The 24,505-nt window shown below is 32.8% G+C and overlaps 1 protein-coding gene across 1 annotated transcript; it reads right to left on the bottom strand.

Annotated features, from left to right (window-relative positions):
- Positions 1-37: 37 nt before the first annotated feature.
- Positions 38-21,960, bottom strand: LOC127704731 (protein ILRUN-like). Its single transcript, XM_052208934.1, has 5 exons — positions 21,689-21,960; positions 19,660-19,823; positions 18,344-18,541; positions 10,452-10,726; positions 38-7,633 (listed from the first exon to the last, which is right to left on the bottom strand). The coding sequence occupies exons 1-5, from the start codon at positions 21,844-21,846 to the stop codon at positions 7,577-7,579; spliced, it is 852 nt and encodes a 283-aa protein (XP_052064894.1). The 5' UTR covers positions 21,847-21,960; the 3' UTR covers positions 38-7,576.
- Between the last annotated feature and the right edge of the window lie 2,545 nt (positions 21,961-24,505).

Below are 24,505 nucleotides of genomic sequence, written 5' to 3'. Positions count from 1 at the left end.
CCAAGACTGCATGTTCTCTTAGGGTGTTACCATGTACTTTTAAACAACATCATATGATGTTTCTGAGAGTATTATACTCACCAATGTAACGACTGAGGTTACACTAACTATTTATAAAGTAAAATCTAAATAATTGATAGACAAGGGAGGATTGCCTCCCCCCTTCCAACTCACTGTTAAACAAAATGATGTATGAATTAATGTTGTATGTACAAAACAATTATTATTCTATCTATCCTGTAAGGGAAAGAACATATACAGGCTGGGCCTTTATCAAATCCCTTTGTTTAAATATTATTGATTTAAACAATAAAATCTTTGAATATTTGAATAACAAACATAATTTTTTCTGATCATGAAAATGTAATAGAATGTGTTTTCCTGTAAAATGTTAAAATATAAGTAACACATGAAAGATTGCTTGCAGACAGTGATAAAAATTTGACAAATAAAAAATATATCAGATTTTTTTTTCACGAAAAAATAATTCACTATATGTGAATAAAATGCTAGTTCATATGCAGGAAGCATTTCAAAATGTCTCCCATTAACAATTTAAATGGTAAATCTATGCATCTTGTTATTACATAAAAATATGACAGTTTCACTCTCACAAATGTTAAGAAATAATAAGGAACACAACCCTCTGTCAAAAAAATGTTCCCACAGGAGGTGTATTCTGTGATATAACACTAAAATATTCCCACAGGAGGTGTATTCTGTGATATAACACTAAAATATTCCCACAGGAGGTGTATTCTGTGATATAACACTCAAATATTCCCACAGGAGGTGTATTCTGTGATGTAACACTAAAATAAGCACCATTTTTACCAAAAATTCTGTAAAATTTCTGGAAAGATGTCAGTCAAATTGTATAAAGAAGCAAAAGCTAAAACTTATTCATCAAGGCATTATTCAGACCTTTGAAAAGGTGATAAATTAAGGTAAAATAGTGAAATAAACCTGCAAGGTAGTCTTTTTCTGTCATACTGAGTTTTTAAACATTTCATTATTTGTGCATTTCATTTCGTATTTAAATTCAAGTCTTGCTGTAAAAAAGAACATAGAGAAATTAGTTGAATATTAATAAATCAACAGTATCAAAAATGATTCTGCCTGCATTATATAAACTAAAAATAGTCCTCTCATGACACCTCTCACGTCCCTCCCATACAGTAACAATGTTTTCTTACAATAACAAAATGTTAAATGATAACAATGTCCAGCAAACAACAGATTATATAAAGTAAGACTACAATATAAGACCTATACAGTTATACTGCATTGGTTTATTATAAGTTGAATTAAAAAATAAATGTGGATAGTGTCCACATGTGGACACAGATGATGCCCCCGCTTGCATATCATATAGTTATAAAGGGACATAACTGAAGAACGGTAAAATTGATGCTACCCAAATTTGAACTTGATCTGATTTTTGTGGTAATAAGCATTGTGTGTAAGTCTCATAACATTTGGTTGAGGCTAACTAAGTAGAGAACAGAAACTAAAAATTCAGCAATTTTTATTTGTAAACACGCATAACTCAAGAATGGTTGTGTATAAGTTTTATAACATTTGGTTGAGACAAACAAAAGTTAGAGAACGGAAACGAAAAATTCAGCAATTTTTATGTTTATAAAGGGACATTACTCAAGAATGGTAAAAGTGTTGCCACCAAATTTAAACTTAAGTTACAGAATGGAAACTAAAAATTTTGCAATCTTTCGATTTATAAAGGGGCATAACTTAATAATGGTTAAAGTGACACTACCCAAATTCAACTTGATCAGTGTTTTATCAGTGGAAGTCAAAATTAAACATTGCATTGTATAAAGCATTGATTGTAGTTGATTCAACTATAATCATGGACAAAGGAAGATAACTCCAAATTTAAAAATTACGTGAAATTTCGAAGAAAATAAAAATTTAGCAATTTTTCCATTTCTAAAGGTGCATAACTCTAGAACGGTTAAAGTGACGCCACCAAAATTCAAACTTGATCTGTGTTTTGTGGTAATAAGCATTGTGTATAAGTTTCATAACATTTGGATGAGGCAAACTAAAATTAGAGAACGGAAATGAAAAATTCAGCAATTTTTCCATTTGTACAGGGGCATAACTCTAGAACGGTAAAAGTGACACCACTAAAATCCAAACTTGATCTGTGTTTTGTGGTAATGAGCATTGCGTATAAGTTTCATAACATTTGGTTGAGGCAAACTAAAGTTAGAGAACGGAAACGAAAAATTCAGCAAAATTTTTCCATTTGTAAAGGGGCATAACTCTTAAACGGTAAAAGTGACGCCACCAAAATTCAAACTTGATCTGTGTTTTGTGGTAATAAGCATTGTGTATAAGTTTCATAACATTTAGTTGAGGCAAACTAAAGTTAGAGAACGGAAACCAATTTTGGGACGTACGTACGTAGGTACAGATGGACATGGGTAAAACTTAATGCACCCTCCGCTACGGCGGGGGCATAAAAATTAAGAATTAAGGTAAAGTTACAGTAAATGGGCTATGTCACAGATTTTGGTAAAAATTTTGCATACATCTTTGAAAATTATAACTGTAAATCGAAAAAATAATGCAAATTTCTGAAATATTACTGATAGGTGAATATTTGTATAGAAAGCACATAAAATCGACTAAAAACATTCTTAAATTTGTCTTAAGATCTTCAAATCTCCAATTTCAAGTCCATAGATTTTTCTTATAAAACTATATGTTTTTTTTACCGTTCCTTGACCTCAAAGATTAACAACAGTTTATTTTACCCAATCATTTTTGTATAATGTAAACTTGATTTTAATCCAATCAAATTTTATATTCATAAGGTAAATGAATCTTTAATTTGGATGTGTGACTTTCAATATTAAATCAAAGTACTAAACATTAGTGTACAAAGTGAAATGTCCTGCCTCCTTTACTGATCATTATTTTTTTATATGTTTGAAAGTCTTTACGATAAAGATTTCACTATATGCATTAAGTAAAATTAACATCATGAAAAGGAAGTCTAGTTCAGATGAGCCCTGACGGAAATGTACACCTTATAATCATTCCATACACCAAATAAAGTTGACCTGCAGCTTATAGTATCTAAGATACTGATCAAACGGTTTGAAACCAGAAAACTGATTGTTGATAAATGAGATCAAGGTCAGGTGAAACCTGTCTGAAAGACATGTAGACCTTGCATTGATTTTATAAACCAAATATAACTATCCTATTTTCCATAACAATTAAGAAAATCATGTGATAATAAAATGCTCCACTGGGGCGCAGCTTGATACGACCACAGAGGTCGAACCCTGAACAGTTGGGGCAAGTATGGACACAACATTCAAGCTTGATACAGCACTGAATTTGGATTGTAATTAAATATTTGACACAGCATAGGTTTCTGACACAGAATGAAAGTGGTCTAAGAACTTAAAAAATTTTAATTTACCTATTCAAACCATATCATTATTATTTGCTTTTATATATAAATCAGAAATAACCAATTTAAAATGGAAAATTTTAAAGAGAAAAAAGGAAAAAAAAATCCCCCCCTAAATTTTTTGAACCCCCTTATGATTCATCTCCCCCAAACTCAATCAAAGGCTTCCCTTTGTGGTATGGTACCTTGCAGTACAATTTCAGAGAGATCCATACACTTGAACACAAGTTATTGTCTGGAAACTAGAAAAATGCTTGTTTTTTGGCCCCTTTTTGGCCCCAAATTCCTAAACATTTAAGGCAATTACCCCCAAACTCAAACCCAGCTTTCCCTTTGTGATATTGAACCTTGCAGTACAATTTCATAAAGATCCATACACTTGCACACAAGTTATTGTCCTGAAACTAGAAAAATGCTTGTTTTTTTGCCCTTTTATGGCCCCTAATTACTAAAAATTTTTAGGAAATTACCCCCAAAATCAATCCCAGCCTTCCCTTTGTAGTGTGTGTGGTACCTTGCAGTACAATTTCAGAGAGATCCATACACTTGAACACAAGTAATGGTCTGGAAACTAGAAAAATGCTTATTTTTGGCCCCTTTTTGGCCCCTTATTCCTAAACTTTTTGGGCAATTACCCCCAAACTCAATTCCAGCTTTCCCTTTGTGATATGGAACCTTGTTGTACAATTTCATAAAGATCCATACACTTACACACAAGTTATTGTCATGAAACAAGAAAAATGCTTGTTTTTTGCCCCTTTTTGGCCCCTAATTCCTAAAATTTGGAGGCAATTACCCCCAAAATCAATCCCAGCATTCCCTTTGTGATATGGAACCTTGTGGTACAATGTCAGAGAGATCCATACACTTACACACAAGTTATGTCTGGAAGTTACAAAAATGCTTATTTTTGGCCCCTTTTTGGCACCTAATTCCTTAACTATTGGTACCATAACCCCCAAAATCAATCCCCACCTTCCTTTTGTGGTATTGAACCTTATGGTAAAATTTCATTGAGATCCATTCACTTAAACTAAAGTTAGAGTGCGAAAACTAATGTGTCTTCGGACGACGACGACGCCAACGTCATACCAATATACGACCACAAAATTTTTTTTGCGGTCGTATAAAAATGAGACATTTTTTTTAAGTAGTTGCCAAACTATGAAAGTGTGGTCAAGGACAACAGACATATGCCAGACAGACACTTCAAACATAAGGCATCTGCATATAAGATCTGAAGTATCCTGGTTTCTACCTTTTGAAATATAAAGCATTATACAAATAGTTTACGCTGTCAGCACCCCTGGATAACCTTCCTTATGTCTTGCATTTGGCAATACAAAAATACTTTACCTGCAAGCCCAACTACTCATGATGTAAAAAATTATTTTTCAGACAATTACAGGTAATTTAGAAGTTACAAATATTAACATAAATTATGATTTCATTTTATTATAGTTAGTCAATAAATTATAAGTAAGGTAACAACTACCGGTAGTCATGATTATAATTGATTAATTTGCAAAAGCATTATTATTTTTTCTACATTTCTAAATTACATTGTAGCATAGCAAGGCTTAAGATCAATATCAGAAGGTATTTATTGCTTGAAGACCGCAATAAAACTTGATTCTCAATTAACCTGATATACAGTAGGTCTTTAGTTAATGATATGAGCCAATTTCTGATCAGGTAGCATCTTTATTATTTAGCCAAATTGAAAGGTTTATTCACCTAATAAATTCATATCTTAAGAAACAATGAAGTTAGGCTAATATCTCTTGAATTTATAACATAAACAGGGTGGCTATTACTAAATCTATTTATAACATAAACAGGGTGGCTATTACTAAATCTATGCAAATTTTGTTTACTTTCATGTTCTGATGATTTTGCATCATGAAAGTTTCATAAAAAAAAAATATGTTTATATACTACTTAAAACTACAATTTTAGTACTTTTGACAAATTTAAGATTTCAATCTCAATGAGAAATGCTAAAATCGTGAAAATAAATTGACCTTCATTTAGTCACAGGAAACAACATATCTTAATTTGAAAAGATTTCGTCAAAGCGTTTTCATGTTAATGAACGGACACTGTTTGGCAACCGTCCGCAAGCCCGCCATACATCCCCAAATCAATAACCGATTTTTCCTTCGAAAAACCAGTTAAAAATGAATAAGAGGAGGATTACCAACCAAACACAAAATTCTACAGAATGTATAGCTGCACACTGCCTTTCACATACAAATAAATTTAATTTGGTTTTAATTGTCATTCAAAGGCAAAACATTTAAAAGTTGCTATATTTTATCAATAAAACAGTCATCTGACAACAGCAATGTGCAGAGCTACAAAAACATTTCAATCCCATGGATAGTTGTAAAAATGTTGGAAAATCTCTTTATTGTGTCATTAAGACTCTTCAATTTTTAAATTTCACTAGGCTTCATTAATCTTCTGATATTGATTCTGTGAGTGAAAAAAACAGCTGGGGAAAAGGGACAAAACCTAGTTTTATATCCATTAAGAAATGTCATCTAACAATTGGTTAATATATCAGTGAGGTTTGACTAAGAGGGTGTTTAAAGAGCCTTGCAGTTGTAATTACTGCAAGATTGTTTCTTTATGAAATGAAGATTATTCAAAAGATAACCATATTCTCTTAAATACATTCTAACAAAGTAATAATAATAAACATGATCATTTGAGGATACAATCCTTTCTAAACAAACAAGCAATGAAATATACATCAGTACAGCTGAATTCATTGAATAATAAATAACAAAAAAATAGTTATGATTAAACTAAAAGAAATAATATCTTCAATACAATTACGATAAAAATATATATGTATGGAAGTATGTGTGATATTTTTTTTAATAAATTTGTAGGTTTTCAAATTTAAACTTTTTAGGTTTTATAAATTTTGGACTCCTGGAATATATATGATGGCCGATGTTCTTTATTGTATGTGTATTTTCTTTCTCAGGAGAGTTAAACGTTGAGAGGATTTTGATGTTGTATTCTCATTTTCCTCCCTACATTTTATGTATTTTGAGTTGGAAGTCATGATAGTTTTTCATTCCAGCAGCAATGCCTTTCAATTTTAACAAAAGGAGAGGGTCATTAAAGGGCTTATTTGACCCCAACATTTTACAAATATAGAAAGGTTTAAGGTGTTCAAAGAAGCACTCAGACCTGTTGGGATGTCACAAAATCATAAATTTTCTGAAAAATGCTGCATATGACCTGCCAAAGAATATTTATAGAACGGACAACTAAAGATATTAATATCCAAGAAAGGCCTTTGGTCTATCAACATTATATCTAGACACCTTGATGGTTGTCAAGGGTACAGATAGCAGTTTCTCTTTGTAACAAAAATTTCAAGAAAATGTTTCCAGCATTTCTCTTGGATATTCACCTATATTCAAGGATAGAAACAAAGCAGATAGTTCTCATTAGGAAGTTTCAAACATATAGCCTTTCTAAAAAACATTTCATATATTAAAGTCATGATCAGTAACTGCCTTAATCTAAGGCAAAAAATATGATATCTTAAAACTTTTCAAAGACTTTACCATGAATACTGAATAAAATGTAGAATTCCAAAAGGGATAAAACTTGTTTTTTTATCACTCCCTACCAAATATTAGAAATTCCAAGATTTTTGTCACTTTCATGAATTTTAAGGGAATTGCCAGATCTGGATATTCAAAATAATAAAAATCTGGGTTTTATCAAGTTTTCAAGGTAGAATGGGAATCCTGATATTGATAATTTCTCATCAAATTCACTGTCTATAGAACAAAAGTCAGCCTTGTTGCTATATCTCGACCTTTATGTGTTCATATTGACCTTGACAATTATACTTTAAAGAGTTTTAAAAAAGTAATAGCATTTACATTTCAATTACTTTTTTGTACAGATTTATTGATTTATTAGCAAAAGAACAAAATTTGGGATCAAAAGGATCCTTTTTTCTTTCTGGTTAAGATATGAAAATGCATATAAATACAGTATATGACACAATGATAACAAATATGCCACAAAAAATCTGATCTTTCTGGTTAAGACATAACCTTGTATATTAATGTTGTATATAATTATTGTATGCTATGACATATCTGAATCTTTGTTGTCTTCTCTGTGGTTTTCACTTTCTACAAAATTCTGAAAAATAAGAAGAATCAAACCATCTTGAGTGAACCTATCTGACTTTTAACATCTATGCACGTCAATTCTCTACATTAAGTCTTTTCTTTACAAATGTTCAATTCAAAGTATATGTAAGAAGCTTTCTTTTGAAGTATTGAAAGAGATTTAAATGCTACTTGGTATAGATGTGTCTTACTTTGTATACTAAGTAAAATCCAGTACAAATCAGAATTCCAATATCTACTAGTAGAAATAGGTATATCCAGACTTATACTAGGAGGATCCTAGATTGAACAAAATTTTTAGTAGGATCCAGGTAACTACTTAAAACTATATTTGTTACAATTCTGGTTTGTACTGGATTTATTTTTTATTTAATGTTTTTACTGATTGAACTCAATGTAAATCTCATAAAATATAGAAACTTTCTTGCATTTTTTTTTCAAAATAGTTTATTCATATCACATTTGCTCCAATTCTTGCTAAAACATTCAAACATACATGATTAACAAAATTCATTAGATTTTCTGCCAAGTTGCAGACACAAATTATCTGACAATCTTCTCCAAAGGTGACAACTTTTAAACAGGCTTGTCACTGTTGTACTTTTTCAAAATGAATCAATTTTGTCAAAGTTCATGCTTTGGAAAGGGAAACCCCAAAAATTATTTGATCAAAACCAAAATAGGAGGTGCAAAATGGCATTATGTCATGAGGAATCTGTGAAAGTTTTATTTGAATCTGTTTACTGGTTTAGGAGGATTACAAATGGGGGACGTTCACCCCTTATAATATGAAATTGAAAGTCCATGTTTTTGCAATGGGAAACCACAAAAATCTTTTCAATAAAAAGTAAAATTAGAGATGCACAAGTACATTACCAGGGGTTTCATTATTTTTTTAGACTGGAGGTACCTTTGAGATTATAGGGGGAACCAAATCCAAATGGCGAGGGGTCTGGGGGCCGCTTTAGGCCCTCAGTGGGTCCAGGGCTAGCCCTGGTAGGCTGACCAGGGGGGGGGGGGGGCATAGCCCCCCGGAAGCTCCTGGATTTTAGGGATTTCAGCCTTAATTTTTTACTTAAAAAAAGTATAGATCTATCTTCTGCCAATTTAGGCACACCTCCAAAGTAGGAGAAGTGATAATTATAAACCATGTGTCTGTATCTGTATCGTAAGAGCGCTTTAAAAAGCGACGATTTAGCAGTATATTTTCAAGCGGCAAATTGTTGATGAATTTAAACAACAACAGCAATATTAAAAGTATAAAAACAAACAAAACATTTTAACAACATTTCACATGAAACCCCTGCATTATCAGGGGTTTCATTATTTTTTTAGACTGGAGGTACCTTTGAGATTATAGGGGGAACCAAATCCAAATGTTGTTAAAATGTTTTGTTTGTTTTTATACTTTAGTCTTTTATTAAATGTTTTGCATTTGTTCAATTTTGTGAATGAAATTTCATAAGTTACATAGTATATTATTAAAAAAAATTGATAATAAAACTTGTTGTAAGTTTTTTTTATTGCTTTGTTATAATCATAACTGTGTCAATTGTTTGTGTAAGTAATTAGTGTCATATATTGTGAATCTGTCAGACTGCCACCTGTAGAGTAATTATTACTTTTTTTTTCAAAAATGAAATAAAACAATTAAATATTGTCTTCACTTTAAATTTTCCGTGTTAATTCAGATTTTTTCATGAAGTCTTACACTAAAAATTTCAATCACAACATAGAACACATATCGAGAAAACGGAGATCAGTGACAACGTCCAACGGGAAACGAACTGATTTGATACGATTAACGACTTTCTGAATTTCATAGAATGTTCACCTTTATTAAACCTTTTATTCATAAAATAATCTGTGATACAAGCTGCTTTCCTTTTATTAGACATAATATTGCTGTTGTTGTTTAAATTCATCAACAATTTGCCGCTTGAAAATATACTGCTAAATCGTCGCTTTTTAAAGCGCTCTTACGATACAGACACATGGTTTATAATTATCACTTCTCCTACTTTGGAGGTGTGCCTAAATTGGCAGAAGAGAGATCTATACTTAAACGCGAACCTCGACGAAGACACCTATAAACATACACATGAACGGCGTAGAACGGAGATTCTCAAGGAAAGAAAGAAATTAGATTTGAACAATCTTCAAAAGAATTTTACATTTTTTTTTTGTATTTTTATTTTTTCTGCCGGTACCAGACGCTTCCGTAGGCGGGTAAAAGTACCAGGTACCGGGTCTTAATGAATGCACTGCATTACCGGATAAAGATTATGATAAAGTTTTCATGAAATTCATTCTTTGGTTTAAAAGAATGAACAGAAACACTGATCACTATATACCCCCACTTTATTAAGCAGGGGTATAATAATACCCAACTTTCGAATTATTTCCTAAGATGGCAATTAGCTTTATTCAGTTGGGTAGCATGTTAATGCTGATACTTACATTAAATAATGCTCTAACGGAGAACGGAGATTCTCAAGGAAAGAAAGAAATTAGATTTGAACGATCTTCAAAAGAATTTTACATTTTTTTTTTGTATTTTTATTTTTTCTGCCGGTACCAGGCGCTTCCGTAGGCGGGTAAAAGTACCAGGTACCGGGTCTTAATGAATGCACTGCATTACCGGATAAAGATTATGATAAAGTTTTCATGAAATTCATTCTTTGGTTTAAAAGAATGAACAGAAACACTGATCACTATATACCCCCACTTTATTAAGCAGGGGTATAATAATACCCAACTTTTGAATTATTTCCTAAGATGGCAATTAGCTTTATTCAGTTGGGTAGCATGTTAATGCTGATACTTACATTAAATAATGCTCTAACTGGAACAGGTGATGAAGTTGGCACTGTAGGACTAGGCTGTGACATCAATGGACTACCATGCTGTGCTATGATAGATGAGTTCGGTGATATTAATGGTGATGATGTAGTAAGGTCTAATTTGATAGGAGAAGCAAATGGATTTGGTAAATTTTGTGGAATGTTACTATGTACAAAGTCTGATTTTCCAAAACTAGATAATTGTTGTGTTACACCTAAAAGTCCTCCTTCATCCACAGTTATAATCACCCATATCACTTCTGAAATGTACAAGTCATGGTAGAATTTAGCAATGCTGAATGGTAATCACATAATTTATTGCATACATGTAGGTACAATTTCTGTTCAATTTTACTCTGACCATAGCAATAAGCTTTTATGAAAATCATTTGCTATACTATTCTTAGGTATAATAGAAATAAAGAACTGCTCCATGAGTGCATGATACACTCCTCGCCCTTTTTAACTCGTCTTTATAGTTAAACAAGTCACCAAAGTTTCATGTAAACTACTCAAAGCCTTTTTGAGTTTTTGTCTGAAAACTGGAAAATCCCCCCTTTTTTTATGAATAAGTCCCAATACTCCCAAAATATAAAATCAGAAATTTTAGAAAAATCGATAAGGAACTTGTGTCAATATATATAAACAATTCACCAAATTCATGAAAATTGCTCGAAGCATTTTTGAGTTATAGTCAGAAAACTGGATAATCCCCCATTATTTTATGAATAAAATCCCACAACTCAGTAACATAAAATCTAAAACTTATAAAATAGATATAAACTATTCACCAAAGTTTCATGAAAATTGGTGAAAGGGTTTTTTGAGTTATTGTCCAAACTGTTGACGACGGATGGACAGACGGACAAAGGTATACCATAATATAATAAATGGGGAATGTGTCCATGGGACAAAGATGATGCCCCTGCTTGCATATAACATTATAAAGGTACATAACTCAAGCACAGTAAAAGTGACACTACTCAAATTTGTACTTGATCTGAGTTTTCTGGTAATAACCATTGTGTATAAGTTTCATAACATTTGGTTGAGGCAAACTCAAGTTAGAGAACGGAAACGAAAAATTCAGCAATTTTTTCATTTGTAAAGGGGCATAACTCTAGAACGGTAAAAGTAACGCCACCAAAATTCATACTTGATCTGTGTTTTGTGGTAATAAGCATTGTGTATAAGTTTCATAACATTTGTTGAGGCAAACTTAAGTAAGAGAACGAAAACCAGTTTCGGGACATACGTACGGACAGATGTACAGACGAAGGGTAAAACTTAATGACCCCTCTGCTACGGCGGGGGCATAAAAATAACTAGGACATCACTACATTTTTGGACTTAACCCTACTTAGTAAAAAAAATACCAGCCTTTTTTGTGCAGATTAACTAGGTGTTAATATTTCAACAACACCAAATTCATTTTGGGGAATTTCATAATATATAAGGCCAACTAAAATTAATTAGTAGATTTGTAAATAAAATGCTCCGCTGGGGCGCAGCTTGATACAACCGCAGAGGTCGAACCCTGAACAGTTGGGGCAAGTATGGACACAACATTCAAGCTTGATACAGCACTGAATTTGGATTGTAATTAAATATTTGACACAGCATAGGTTTCTGACACAGAATAAATGTGGTCTAAGAACTTAAAAATTTTTAATTTATCTATTCAAACCATATCATTATTATTTGCTTTTATATATAAATCAGAAATAACCAATTTAAAATGGAAAATTTTAAAGAAAATAAAATGCTCTGCAGGGCACAGCTTGATACGACCGCAGAGGTCGAACCCTGAACAGTTGGGGGAAGTATGGACACAACATTCAAGCTTGATACAGCTTTGGATTTGGATTGTGATTAAATATTTGACACAGCATAGGTTTCTAACACAGATTGAATGTGGTCTAAGAACTTAAAAATTTTAAATTGGACATTCACCTATTATGGTCCAATATCCAAAATCTATATCAGCATATCAAAGAACCCCAAGAATTCAATTTTTGATGAAATCAAACAAAGTTTAATTTTGGACCCTTTTGACCTCAATGTGGACAAAGTTGATAACGGGGCCCAAAAATCAAAAATCTAAATACATGGTTAGATTCAGCATATCAAAGAACCCCATATATTCAATTTTTGTTGAAATCAAACAAAGTTTAATTTTGGACCCCGATTTGGACCAACTTGAAAACTGGGCCCATAATCAAAAATCTAAATACATGTTTAGATTCAGCATATCAAAGAACCCTAAGAATTCAATTTTTGTTAAAATCAAACTAAGTTTAATTTTGGACCCTTTGGACCTTAATGTAGACCAATTTGAAAACGGAACCAAAAATTAAGAATCTAAATACACGGTTAGATTCGGCATATCAAAGAACCCCAATAATTCAATTTTTGATCAAATCAAACAAAGTTTAATTTTGGACCCTTTTGACCTCAATGTGGACAAAGTTGATAACGGGGCCCAAAAATCAAAAATCTAAATACATGGTTAGATTCAGCATATCAAAGAACCCCATATATTCAATTTTTGTTGAAATCAAACAAAGTTTAATTTTGGACCCCGATTTGGACCAACTTGAAAACTGGGCCCATAATCAAAAATCTAAATACATGTTTAGATTCAGCATATCAAAGAACCCTAAGAATTCAATTTTTGTTAAAATCAAACTAAGTTTAATTTTGGACCCTTTGGACCTTAATGTAGACCAATTTGAAAACGGAACCAAAATTTAAGAATCTAAATACACAGTTAGATTCGGCATATCAAAGAACCCCAATAATTCAATTTTTGATGAAATCAAACAAAGTTTAATTTTGGACCCTTTGGACCTCAATGTGGACCAATTTAAAAACGGGGCCCAAAATCCAAAAACTAAATACACGGTTAGATTCAGCATATTAAAGAACCCCATGAAATCAAGAAAAAAACCCCATTGTAATTGGTCAAGAAATAAGCAATTTATAGGAAGTATCTTCTTTTGCACAATCCTGTGCTATTAAATATTTCTTGCTATTGTGCAATACTGTACAATTGACAATTTCTTGCTATTGCGCAATATTGTGCTATTGGATATTTCTTGCTATTGCGCAATACTGTGCAATTGAAGATTTCTTGCTATTGCGCAATACTGTGCAATTGAAGATTTCTTGCTATTGTGCAATACTGTGCAATTGAAAATTTCTTCCTATTGCACAATACTTATTATATAATAATTTACACATCCTGTTTTGGTGTGTATCTCCTACCATATCATTATTATTTGATTTTAAATATAAATCAGAAATAACCAACTTAAAATGGAAAATTTTAAAAGAAACAAAAAAGGAAAAAAAGAAAAAAAGGAAAAAAAAATAAATCCCCCCCCAAAATTTTTTGAACCCCCATTATGATTCATCACCCCCAAACTCAATCCCAGCCTTCCCTTTGTGGTATGGTACCTTGCAGTACAATTTCAGAGAGATCCATACACTTGAACACAAGTTATTGTCTGGAAACTAGAAAAAAATGTGTTTTTTTGCCCCTTTTTGGCCCCAAATTCCTAAACGTTTAGGGCAATTACCCCCAAACTCAAACCCAGCTTTCCCTTTGTGATATGGAACCTTGTAGTACAATTTCAGAAAGATCCATACACTTACACACAAGTTATTGTCATGAAACTAGAAAAATGCTTGTTTTTTGCCCCTTTTTTGGCCCCTAATTCCTAAAATTTGGAGGCAATTACCCCCAAAATCAATCCCAGCATTCCTTTAGTGATATGGAACCTTGTGGTACAATGTCAGAGAGATCCATACACTAACACACAAGTTATGTCTGGAAGTTACAAAAATGCTTATTTTTGGCCCCTAATTCCTTTACTGTTATTACCATAACCCCCAAAATCAATCCCAACCTTCCTTTTGTGGTATTGAACCTTGTGGTAAAATTTCATAAAGATCCATTCACTTAAACTAAAGTTAGAGTGCGAAAACCAAGTGTCTTCGGACGACGACGACGCCAACGTCATACCAATATACGACCACAAAAATTTTTTTGCGGTCGTATAAAAAGGAAAAAAAAAATCCCCCCCCCAAAATTTTTTTTAACCCCCTTATGATTCATCACCCCCAAACTCAATCCCAGCCTTCCCTTTGTGGTATGCTATGGTACCTTGCAGTACACATACATGTGATGGACTGTGAAACTAAGATCAGGAGTTTTGGAGATTAGGACTCAGATCAGGATGTTTTTAAGTGACATAAATTCTGTCGTAAATGTAACCATGTGCTGTAGAAATTGTCTGTTAAAGTGTGTTTTCTTCAACTTTCCATCCGAATGTATTATGTTTATAGTACCTTTGTACTTATAAATTTTCTCTATCTTTTTAAACTTTCAACTTGTTCAATCTAACATTCTTCTTTTTCAGTATGTTCTTTAAATTTTTTAGGTCATATCTTTTTTACAATTATTCATTGCAATCAGAACATTTGCTTATCTATCTGCAATAGATCTTTTATTTTTATCTTTATGCAAGTAGATTTTTAATGCATGATAAGTAACACATTCAAACCGTAATCATGGGTCATAGTAATTATATAAATTTCAATTTAAGCCTTGAAAGGAAGTATAGAACCCTCAAATAATTTTCAAATTATTATTTTTTTATTTGTCCTAAAACATTTAAAATCATTTAATTACCATCCTTTTGTGATTATTTGTTCAATTTATATTTTATTTATATTCTTTTAAAAATTTACATTATTTAAAGGAAAGTAACTTAAAACAGGATAAATCAAGGGAAGTAACCCAACATTCATTTTAAATAAATAAAGTATTATTGCACAACGGCAGTTAGCCTGAGGTAAAAATCGTTTATTACCAGTATGTTTGACACCCAAGGTGACAAGTGAGGCCATATAACTATGCATGTTAATTGATTTACAGGTAAAATATAACTTCAGTAATGTCAGTTACACCAGATATTTTGGGCTGAAATTTTTCATTCATGAAATATTTCATACACGGGATTTGTTTGTCTTCAAAGGGAGGTCGGGAGGAGACCCCTGAAAACGGGATTATTGTACTCCCGTCGGGAAGTTCACATGTATGAACTGTACAATTTCAGAGAGATCCATACACTTGAACACAAGTTATTGTCTGGAAACAAGAAAAATGCTTGTTTTTTGGCCCCAAATTCCTAAACATTTAGGGCAATTACCCCCAAACTCAAACCCAGCTTTCCCTTTGTGATATGGAACCTTGCAGTACAATTTCATAAAGATCCATACACTTACACACAAGCTATTGTCCTGAAACTAGAAAAATGCTTGTTTTTTTGCCCCTTTATGGCCCCTAATTCCTCAAATTTCTAGGGAATTACCCCCAAAATCAATCCCAGCCTTCCCTTTGTGGTTTGGTACCTTGCAGTACAATTTCAGAGAGATCCATACACTTGAACACAAGTTATTGTCTGGAAACTAGAAAAATGCTTATTTTTGGCCCCTTATTCCTAAACGTTGTGGGCAATTACCCCCAAAATCAATTCCAGCTTTCCCTCTGTGATATGGAACCTTGTAGTACAATTTCATAAAGATCCATACACTTACACACAAGTTATTGTCAGGAAACTAGAAAAATGCTTGTTTTTTCCCCTTTTTGGCCCCTAATTCCTAAAATTTGGAGGCAATTACCCCCAAAATCAATCCCATCATTCCCTTTGTGATATGGAACCTTATGGTACAATGTCAGAGAGATCCATACACTTACACACAAGTTATTGTCATGAAACTAGAAAAATGCTTGTTTTTCCCCCTTTTTGGCCCCTAATTCCTAAAATTTGGAGGCAATTACCCCCAAAATCAATCCCAGCATTCCCTTTGTGATATGGAACCTTGTGGTACAATGTCAGAGAGATCCATACACTAACACACAAGTTATGTCTGGAAGTTACAAAAATGCTTATTTTTGGCCCCTTTTTGGCCCCTAATTCCTTAACTGTTGGTACCATAACCCCCAAAATCAATCCCCACCTTCCTTTTGTGGTATTGAACCTTAAGGTAAAATTTCATTGAGATCCATTCACTTTAACTAAAGTTAGAGTGCGAAAACCAATGTGTCTTCGGACGACAACGCCGGACGACGACGACGCCAACGTCATACCAATATACGACCACAAATTTTTTTTGTGGTCTTATAAAAATGGGGTGGGTGGGAGGATTTTATTTTTTAATTTTTATTTCCTCCTTAACCCTTTTGTGACGTGTTGTTCTTATACAAGGGTAATAATAAGCTTATATCATGTATATATATAAGGAATTCTACATTATTTTTCAAATTCTTAAATTAATAATTCTGATTGGCAACCACTATTCTACTGTACATGCAATTGCCGCTTTAGAAATCCTAATTTTAGTAAAAAGCAAAAATGTGGAGAAATGTTCTCTTTTAGACTACCTAGATCAAATTAATTTTGCTTTCTAGAAATGATTTGTAGTGCTAATAAAATGAAGCATATGCAATGGTATGCAACACACATATTATGAGTACAGAGTGAAATAAAAACTCAAACTGTCTTGAAAATTCTAGGGTTGATGCTATTTAGATTCTTATGCAAGGTGCAAATATTATTACAATGTAAAACATGAACTGAACAAAAAAGAAGTAGTTGTTTAGTGACTCTATTCATTGAGGGGCTGGGGACAGAGGGTGTTTGTCTGTGCTATTGTACAATACTGTGCTATTGTGCTATACTGTGCAATTGAAGATTTCTTGCTATTCGCAATACTGTGCAATTGAAGATTTCAAAAATTTTGAAGAAAAAAATGAACCCCCCCAAAAAAAATTGGAAAAAAAAAATCCCCCCAACTTTTTGGAGTAATTACCCCCAAACTCAATCCCAGCCTTCTCTTTATTGTATGGAACCTTGTAGTACAATTTTAGAGAGATCCATACACTTAAACACAAGTTATTGTCTGGAAACTAGAAAAATGCTTGTTTTTGGCCCCTTTTTTGGCACTAATTCCTGAACGTTTGGGGCAATTAACCCCAAACTCAATCCCAGCCTTTTCTTTTTTATATGGAACCTTGTGGTACAATTTCAAAGAGATCCAATTTGAAGTGAATGGATCTCTATGAATTTTTACCAGAAGGTTCAATACCACAAAAGGAAGGTTAGGATTGATTTTGGGGGTGATGGTACCAACATTCTAGGAATTAGGGGCCAAAAACAAGCATTTTTGTAGTTTCCGGACAATAATTTGTGTGTTAGTGTATGGAAGTTCAATACACTAAAGGTATTGTCTGGAAACCAAATGTGTCTTCGGACGCGGACGACGACATCATAGCATTTTACAACGCAAAAAAATTTTTGCGGTCATATAAAAATCCTTCTCATCACTGAAATTTGTGACATACCGAGATTAGCGTTCTTGGACACCGCCTGTTACTCGTAACCCGAGTATTTCATGCCCTTCTAGTAATCAATCTACATTCTCAGAAGATAATGTTGTCACAATGAGAAAAAGAATATGTCTACTTATATTAATCGATGAAATATGAAAACCGAAATTTGAAACAGGAAGGTTTGAATGAAACGAAATTATCGAAGGTTACCGGTAATGGAAATGAACAAAACCTGGAAATCGTAAATTTAAAAAAAATAAAAAAAATTGGGGCCAACGGGGATGAAAATCTATCAATCAATTTTAATTGGCCTAAAACTAGATATGTGACAAAGAAGTGATACACCTGTCCATAAGAATAAAATATTCAGTTAAGCATGTTGATGAAAGATCTAAGTAATTATACAATGTTATACCGTTAATCATGTTGATTATAGGTAAATATAGAATCAAGTCTGATGTTTAGTGTTGACCCTTACCACCAAAAAATAAGCCTGTTGGTGTAGACATTCTCCACTGACTCTGGAAAACACCTGTGGCAGCAGGACTTTCCATTTCTACACTAACATCAGCCTCTTGTCCTGGTACTAACATATTAACAATGGCACGATCTGTGTTACTGAGGTTATCACCACAACAGTATCTCAAGTTACAACCTGGTGGCCAGGCATCTTCACCTTCAATATACATGTAATACATTTAACACAGGCATAAGTTTATATCTATTTTATTTGCTTTTAGTTGTATTTTTTTCCCCAAATCAAAACCTATCAACAACTACTTACATTGAAACTTGTATGTGATTACCATTTCATAAAATGTGTGTTACCTGACCATTAAAATTTGTAAACTAATTAATAGATGCAATTTCTTCACTTTCTTTTAACTCAAACCAAATATAAATTGGAATCTGATTCAAGTTCAAATTTGTTTATCAACTTGTAAAAAAATTCACAAATTATTACAATTTCCAATCAAACTGTGTTTTGGGAACTGAACAGAGTCTGTGCTAGACATCAGGCTAAACATATTGTAACAATCCAATTAGACGTAATCTATCTGCAAAATTTCATGTCCACTGGCACATTTCTCCCATTTAAAGCCAGTGTCACTAGAGGATCAGGAATTGCTGAACCTTTCTGAACATCCTTGGTTTTCGTAGGGGATCATGTTGCTTAATCTTTAGTTTTTGTAGGGGGTCATGTTGCTTAATCTTTAGTTTTCGTAGGGGGTCATGTTACTTAATCTTTAGTTTTCGTAGGGGGTCATGTTGCTTAATCTTTAGTTTTTGTAGGGGGTCATGTTACTTAATCTTTAGTTTTTGTAGGGGGTCATGTTACTTAATCTTTAGTTTTTGTAGGGGGTCATGTTACTTAATCTTTAGTTTTTGTAGGGGGTCATGTTGCTTAATCTTTAGTTTTTGTAGGGGGTCATGTTGTTTAATCTTTAGTTTTTGTAGGGGTCATGTTACTTAATCTTTAGTTTTTGTAGGGGGTCATGTTACTTAATCTTCAGTTTTTGTAGGGGGTCATGTTGTTTAATCTTTAGTTTTTGTAGGGGGTCATGTTACTTAATCTTTAGTTTTTGTAGGGGGTCATGTTGCTTAATCTTTAGTTTTTGTAGGGGGTCATGTTGTTTAATCTTTAGTTTTTGTAGGGGTCATGTTACTTAATCTTTAGTTTTCTATGTAGTGTTTTGTGGACTGTTGTTTTTTGTTTGTTTTCTTTTGCAAGTAAAATTAAATTCATCTTCAACAGGAATGTCTAGCTAATTGTCAGCCATTAAAAGACCGTACCAATATTTTTTATTCTCCAGGTTTTAATAAACTTTGTACTAGGAGGTACAGCTTCACCTTCCCCAATAGTCACATCCTTTACAAAACACATCACAGGCAGTCTAATATTGGTTAAACTTGGTTGATCAAAGTCATAATATGCACAAACAGCAGCTTGCAAATTCCTGTCAAAAGTATCAATATTTTAATACATACATATATGAAAAATCACAATAAAAAACAGTTGGAAAGTCTTCAAGTAGTAGTGTGCATGTGCTTAAAATACAAAATATATCAAATTCCAAACACCTAACTTTGTTAATATTATTGGTGTGAGTCTGACATGTAAATAAATAAAAACCCATGAAGTCTGGATTGGGAGGATATTTTTATTACTTAAAATTTTACTTGTTTTAATCATTCTATTAGTCCTATGTCACATGTGTCATTTTATAGGCGAAAATGTGATTATGGCTTCTGGGGAAATTAATTCACTGATTACAACTCTTATGCTTTATCTTTAGGGCAATAGGTCAAAACTAAGAGATACATGTAGGTAAGGTTTCTACAGACTCATCTTTGTCTTACGAATATTCTGATAAGAAAATCTCCTCACGTAATAAAAAAATTAATAAAAATAAAATGCTAGATCTGTTTATCAATTTGTATAGCTGCTCTGGTTAGTTACACCCTTTCTTCAGTTGGTTCCTTACTGTAGTAATGAGGTAATTTTGGAAAGTATATCATATTCTATAATAATACAAACCATCAGGCCGAAAAAAATTTCTGGAAAAAATAACGTTAGGTACATGTAGGCAAATAATTTAATTCAAAAATGTTTTTGACTGGTTTAAACAGAGGAAACAGTCACTTAATGGTAGGCACTCAAAATAAGTATGGTAGGGTTAGAGGAAAAACAAGTATTTTTCTATTAGCAGAATTAGGCATGACAAATAGACCACTTTTGTGTAATGTCTTTCAGTGGAAAAGTTCCTCAATTATGCACGCCTTTATGACTACCAGATAGAGGGGATTGCCTGTATCCCAGCACTATTAAAGTTCATCAAGCATCTTTGTGATCATCATTATGCAGGATAAACTAGAAATAATGTTTGTTCCGTAGGTACTAAATCACAATTCCCTAATGAGAGCAGTGCTGATTATCAATCATAAGAATTTAATTTGTGGAATAATACGTACAATACAGCATTATATTTTTTCAACCACTCACTCAACATGGGAAGGAAGTGACAATGCCCCTAAACGCAATAATGATGTCCACAAAGTTTTTGACGGTAATGCAACGAACTCGAAAGTTGTCTATTGGTTGACTGATACAATGTGCCCGTCTCTCAACTCACTAGTGAAATGTTTTTGCAGTTTTAGATCTTTAGATGCCTGAATAGTCGCCTTATCCGGTTATCGATTGTGTCATTTTCCTAATTCTGACATTTTGACAGTGTAGATTCACATGGTGGGTGATGCATGAATAGCAAGAGACACATCGACAATACACCCAGGCTTGCTTCTTTCGGATTCATGCAATTCCCTCAACTATTGTTTTTGTTACCTTGATTTGTATCTTCCTAATCAATTTATGAGATTTGAATATCCTTAAACTACTGTTGTCTTAATTTAAATACCATATTTCTTGTATGTAAGTAAATTCCTGTCATTCAAAGCTCCCTTGGAGAGCGAAGAATATGTGTACACTCACTATCAGTATCATGATTAATGGAGATGTGTCACTAACTTATATACACCACAGACAATCCCCAACCCAGGTCTGTTATTATGGTGGAGCCAACCGACACACTCTGGGAGAACCATGATGGGAAAAAACAAACCAGGGATTATTGGTGATTCATCTCCCTGTCAAAATAGTGGGCCACGTTGACCAACCGAGGCCCCCAAACTACTATCTGAAATTTTATAACGGATGCAATATTTACTTATATAATAAAGCGTAAACAGTATAATGTAGATAGAAGGGTGATTATTTGACACGGAAATGAAAGCTTTAATTAATATTTATTGCTAATAAACGTACCAGTTATTCATATCAAGAAAAAATCCACATCCTTCTGGTGAAAGTTGGTTAGGACCAAGGAGTTTTTGAAATTCTGAGATCAAAACTTCTTTATCAGTAGTTCCTAGAGAACTAAACTGTCTTAAAAGATTCCCGTCAAGTTCATTATCGACATCCATATTAAATGTTTAAGTAAATGATGTCATATGTTTTGTTACAAATTTAGATACTACGCAACAATATTTCTTTAAACTGGGAAGTTTTCATTTGTGGCGTGCTTCTGCCATATTACGCTGACGTCACATAAATTTGCGTACCGGAAGTTTCAAAATGCAAATTAGCCATGTGCTTCGTGGTAATAACAAAGACCTAAAATAACTATAAAGCTCTTCTTCTTTTAAAGAATATTTACAGAAAAAAAAACTATCAAATGGTTGATGATTACTTTCTAGTGCCTGCCTGATTTAACAGTATTGTTAATGATTACATATTTATTTTCTAATTTGTAAGTATGATTTATCAATTTTCATTTTCATTTTTTTTTGTATTAGATATTAAAAAACCTGAAAATTCTGCCTTTCTACCCTAAATAAAATATTGAAAGTACCAAAACTTAGATACAACAGATTTGACAGATAATAGTGCTTTAAAAATAGTCTAATCTTCTTCTTTCTGTAACTTCCTCCTGTGGCTAGGAGCACATCAATTGCTTGATGATACTATAATCAGCAATCTGACTCACAATTACAAAAAATAAACTTTCAACGATCTGGAGCTGTGGACAGTAAACTGATGCATTTAAGTAATGGTTCCAAATTTTCGCGTAATTCTTGATCTGAAGTTAACGCACTATATAACATTCTATCTCTATTCATTTTAAGTAGTCACATATAATTATTATAATACATTAAACATAATGAGACAATCAGCATCGGACTCATATTACATTCAAATCTTCTAGTCATATTTGATGACTGTCTTTTGACACCAAAAGAAGTTTTCAACATCATAAATCTTGCCAAAGTTGGAAACGTGTGCCTTAAGTCACCATGATCACTACTATGAATGGGTGTTTAACAACAATGACTACCCATGAGGGTCTCGCTCGGTAGGCACCATGATCACAGGCACTCAGTGACATAACACATTTATATATGATTTTTTTTCCGAGACAAGTAGTTATTTCCTTAAAGGGGCATTAGCAGCATGTTCACCGATTTGACTCAAATTCTCATATTTGATTTAGAACATACTAAAACGTATATTCAAATAACAAAAAAGTCTGAAAAAAAACAATTAACAATACATGTACTCGATAATATATATAAGCATTCCTAACGCGAAATCGCGAAAACGCAAAATCGCGAAAAGGCGAAAAAGAGAAATTGCGGAAAGGCGAAAACACGAAAAGGCGAAAACGCGAAGTCGAAAACGCGAAATCGGAAAGAACAAATATTTCGCGTTTTCGCCCTATAGAATATGAAGGGCTAAAACGCGAAAACGCAAAAACACGAAATGGCCTTAACCGGCCACCATGGTAATGAGATGTTGGCGTGTAGATAGACACCCATGGATTAAACAAAAACTTCTGAGAGCTAATCGAATATTTATATGCGTTCATCGTTGCAGAAATATTCAAGTTTACAAAATAAGAAAGCGCAATTCCATGACTTAAGAAAACTACGCTAAGCTATATGCACCTTATCTCTACACTAGGTTAAATTTCGGTAAAAACTTTGTCAAATAAAATCACCAAAAAAAAAATTTCCAAAATCATTTGCATTGAGTTTAGACCAGAGACATATATATGTCTCTGTTTTGCTTAATATTTTTTATAACATGACAAATTTTACAAACAGAAAATTAAAAAAATCGATGTATTTTACAATTGATATATAATTCATAGCATACGGCTTTTTCAATATGCTCTGCTCGAGGGATTATATTGGTTGAGGGTTGATGCAGAGTGTGATATTGAAAAAGCCATATCATATACACTTTATTGTAGATCATTGTATACATGCACCTCAAGTATAACTGATTCAGATGTTTTATCACGTGACATGACGTAAAACATATAAGGGGTTTGATAAAGGCCTTGTTACCGTGACTGATATCGATTACGTGACGTCATACAGATTAGGGGTTTGATAAAGCCTTTGCAACCTTGACTGATATCGATATTATCACGGTTGGCTGATACAGCATGATTGCCATCGATTGTATTACACATACAATTTACTTGTATTTATTACTAATTAGTATAGAATAAAATATTTATTTTATTTTTTTTCATTATTATTGTCCGATATTTTATCCAGTGTTGTGATAGAATTTGATATTTGGAAGAATTTCCCGGGTGCGAAATATATCGTATATTACTTTAAAACTCTGGAAATAACTTAGTAGACGGGATGATTATAACTGGGACTATTATACTAATAGTATAATATAGTCCCAGATTATAACAAGTATTAGTAATTTGGTTTGGCATACGTTTCCTGTGCAATATCTGATTAATTGTGTAATGTAGACTTTTGAATTGTTTTACATTTGTCATTTTGGGGCCTTTTATAGCTGACTTTTTTTGCATCGAAAAAAAATCTACTTTTAAAATAATCACGGACATAAGATATGACAATATAGCTGCAAAGTTATACATTTGTTTAGGACCTTGTGAAATTGATGTATCAAAAGACGAGGGTTTGTTAGTTTTACAATACAGTCAACGGGCAGAGGAGGAGAAAAAGAGTAATATTTACAATTGATCAGGGAGGTCATTTTATCTTAATTTAAATTGTCAGGGTCAACATTTTAAGAAAGATTTATGTTCGAAGT

This window comes from Mytilus californianus, unplaced genomic scaffold (assembly GCF_021869535.1).
Source record: "Mytilus californianus isolate M0D057914Y unplaced genomic scaffold, xbMytCali1.0.p SCAF_6, whole genome shotgun sequence".
NCBI classification, from domain to species: domain Eukaryota; kingdom Metazoa; phylum Mollusca; class Bivalvia; order Mytilida; family Mytilidae; genus Mytilus; species Mytilus californianus.
The sequence above is the reverse complement of the archived record's forward strand: the minus strand, read 5'-3'. Positions and strand labels throughout refer to the sequence as shown.

What these genes read in the sequence shown, in the direction of transcription:
- LOC127704731 (XM_052208934.1), bottom strand. Translation starts at nt 21,846, where the DNA reads ATGGATGTCGATAATGAACTTGACGGGAATCTTTTAAGACAGTTTAGT. An exon ending in AACAGGCTTATTTTTTGGTG is followed by an intron (nt 10,727 to 18,343) that starts GTAAGGGTCAAC and finishes TGTACATTTCAG; the next exon opens with AAGTGATATGGGTGATTATA. An exon ending in CAGTTAGAGCATTATTTAAT is followed by an intron (nt 7,634 to 10,451) that starts GTAAGTATCAGC and finishes CTTATTTTTCAG; the next exon opens with AATTTTGTAGAAAGTGAAAA.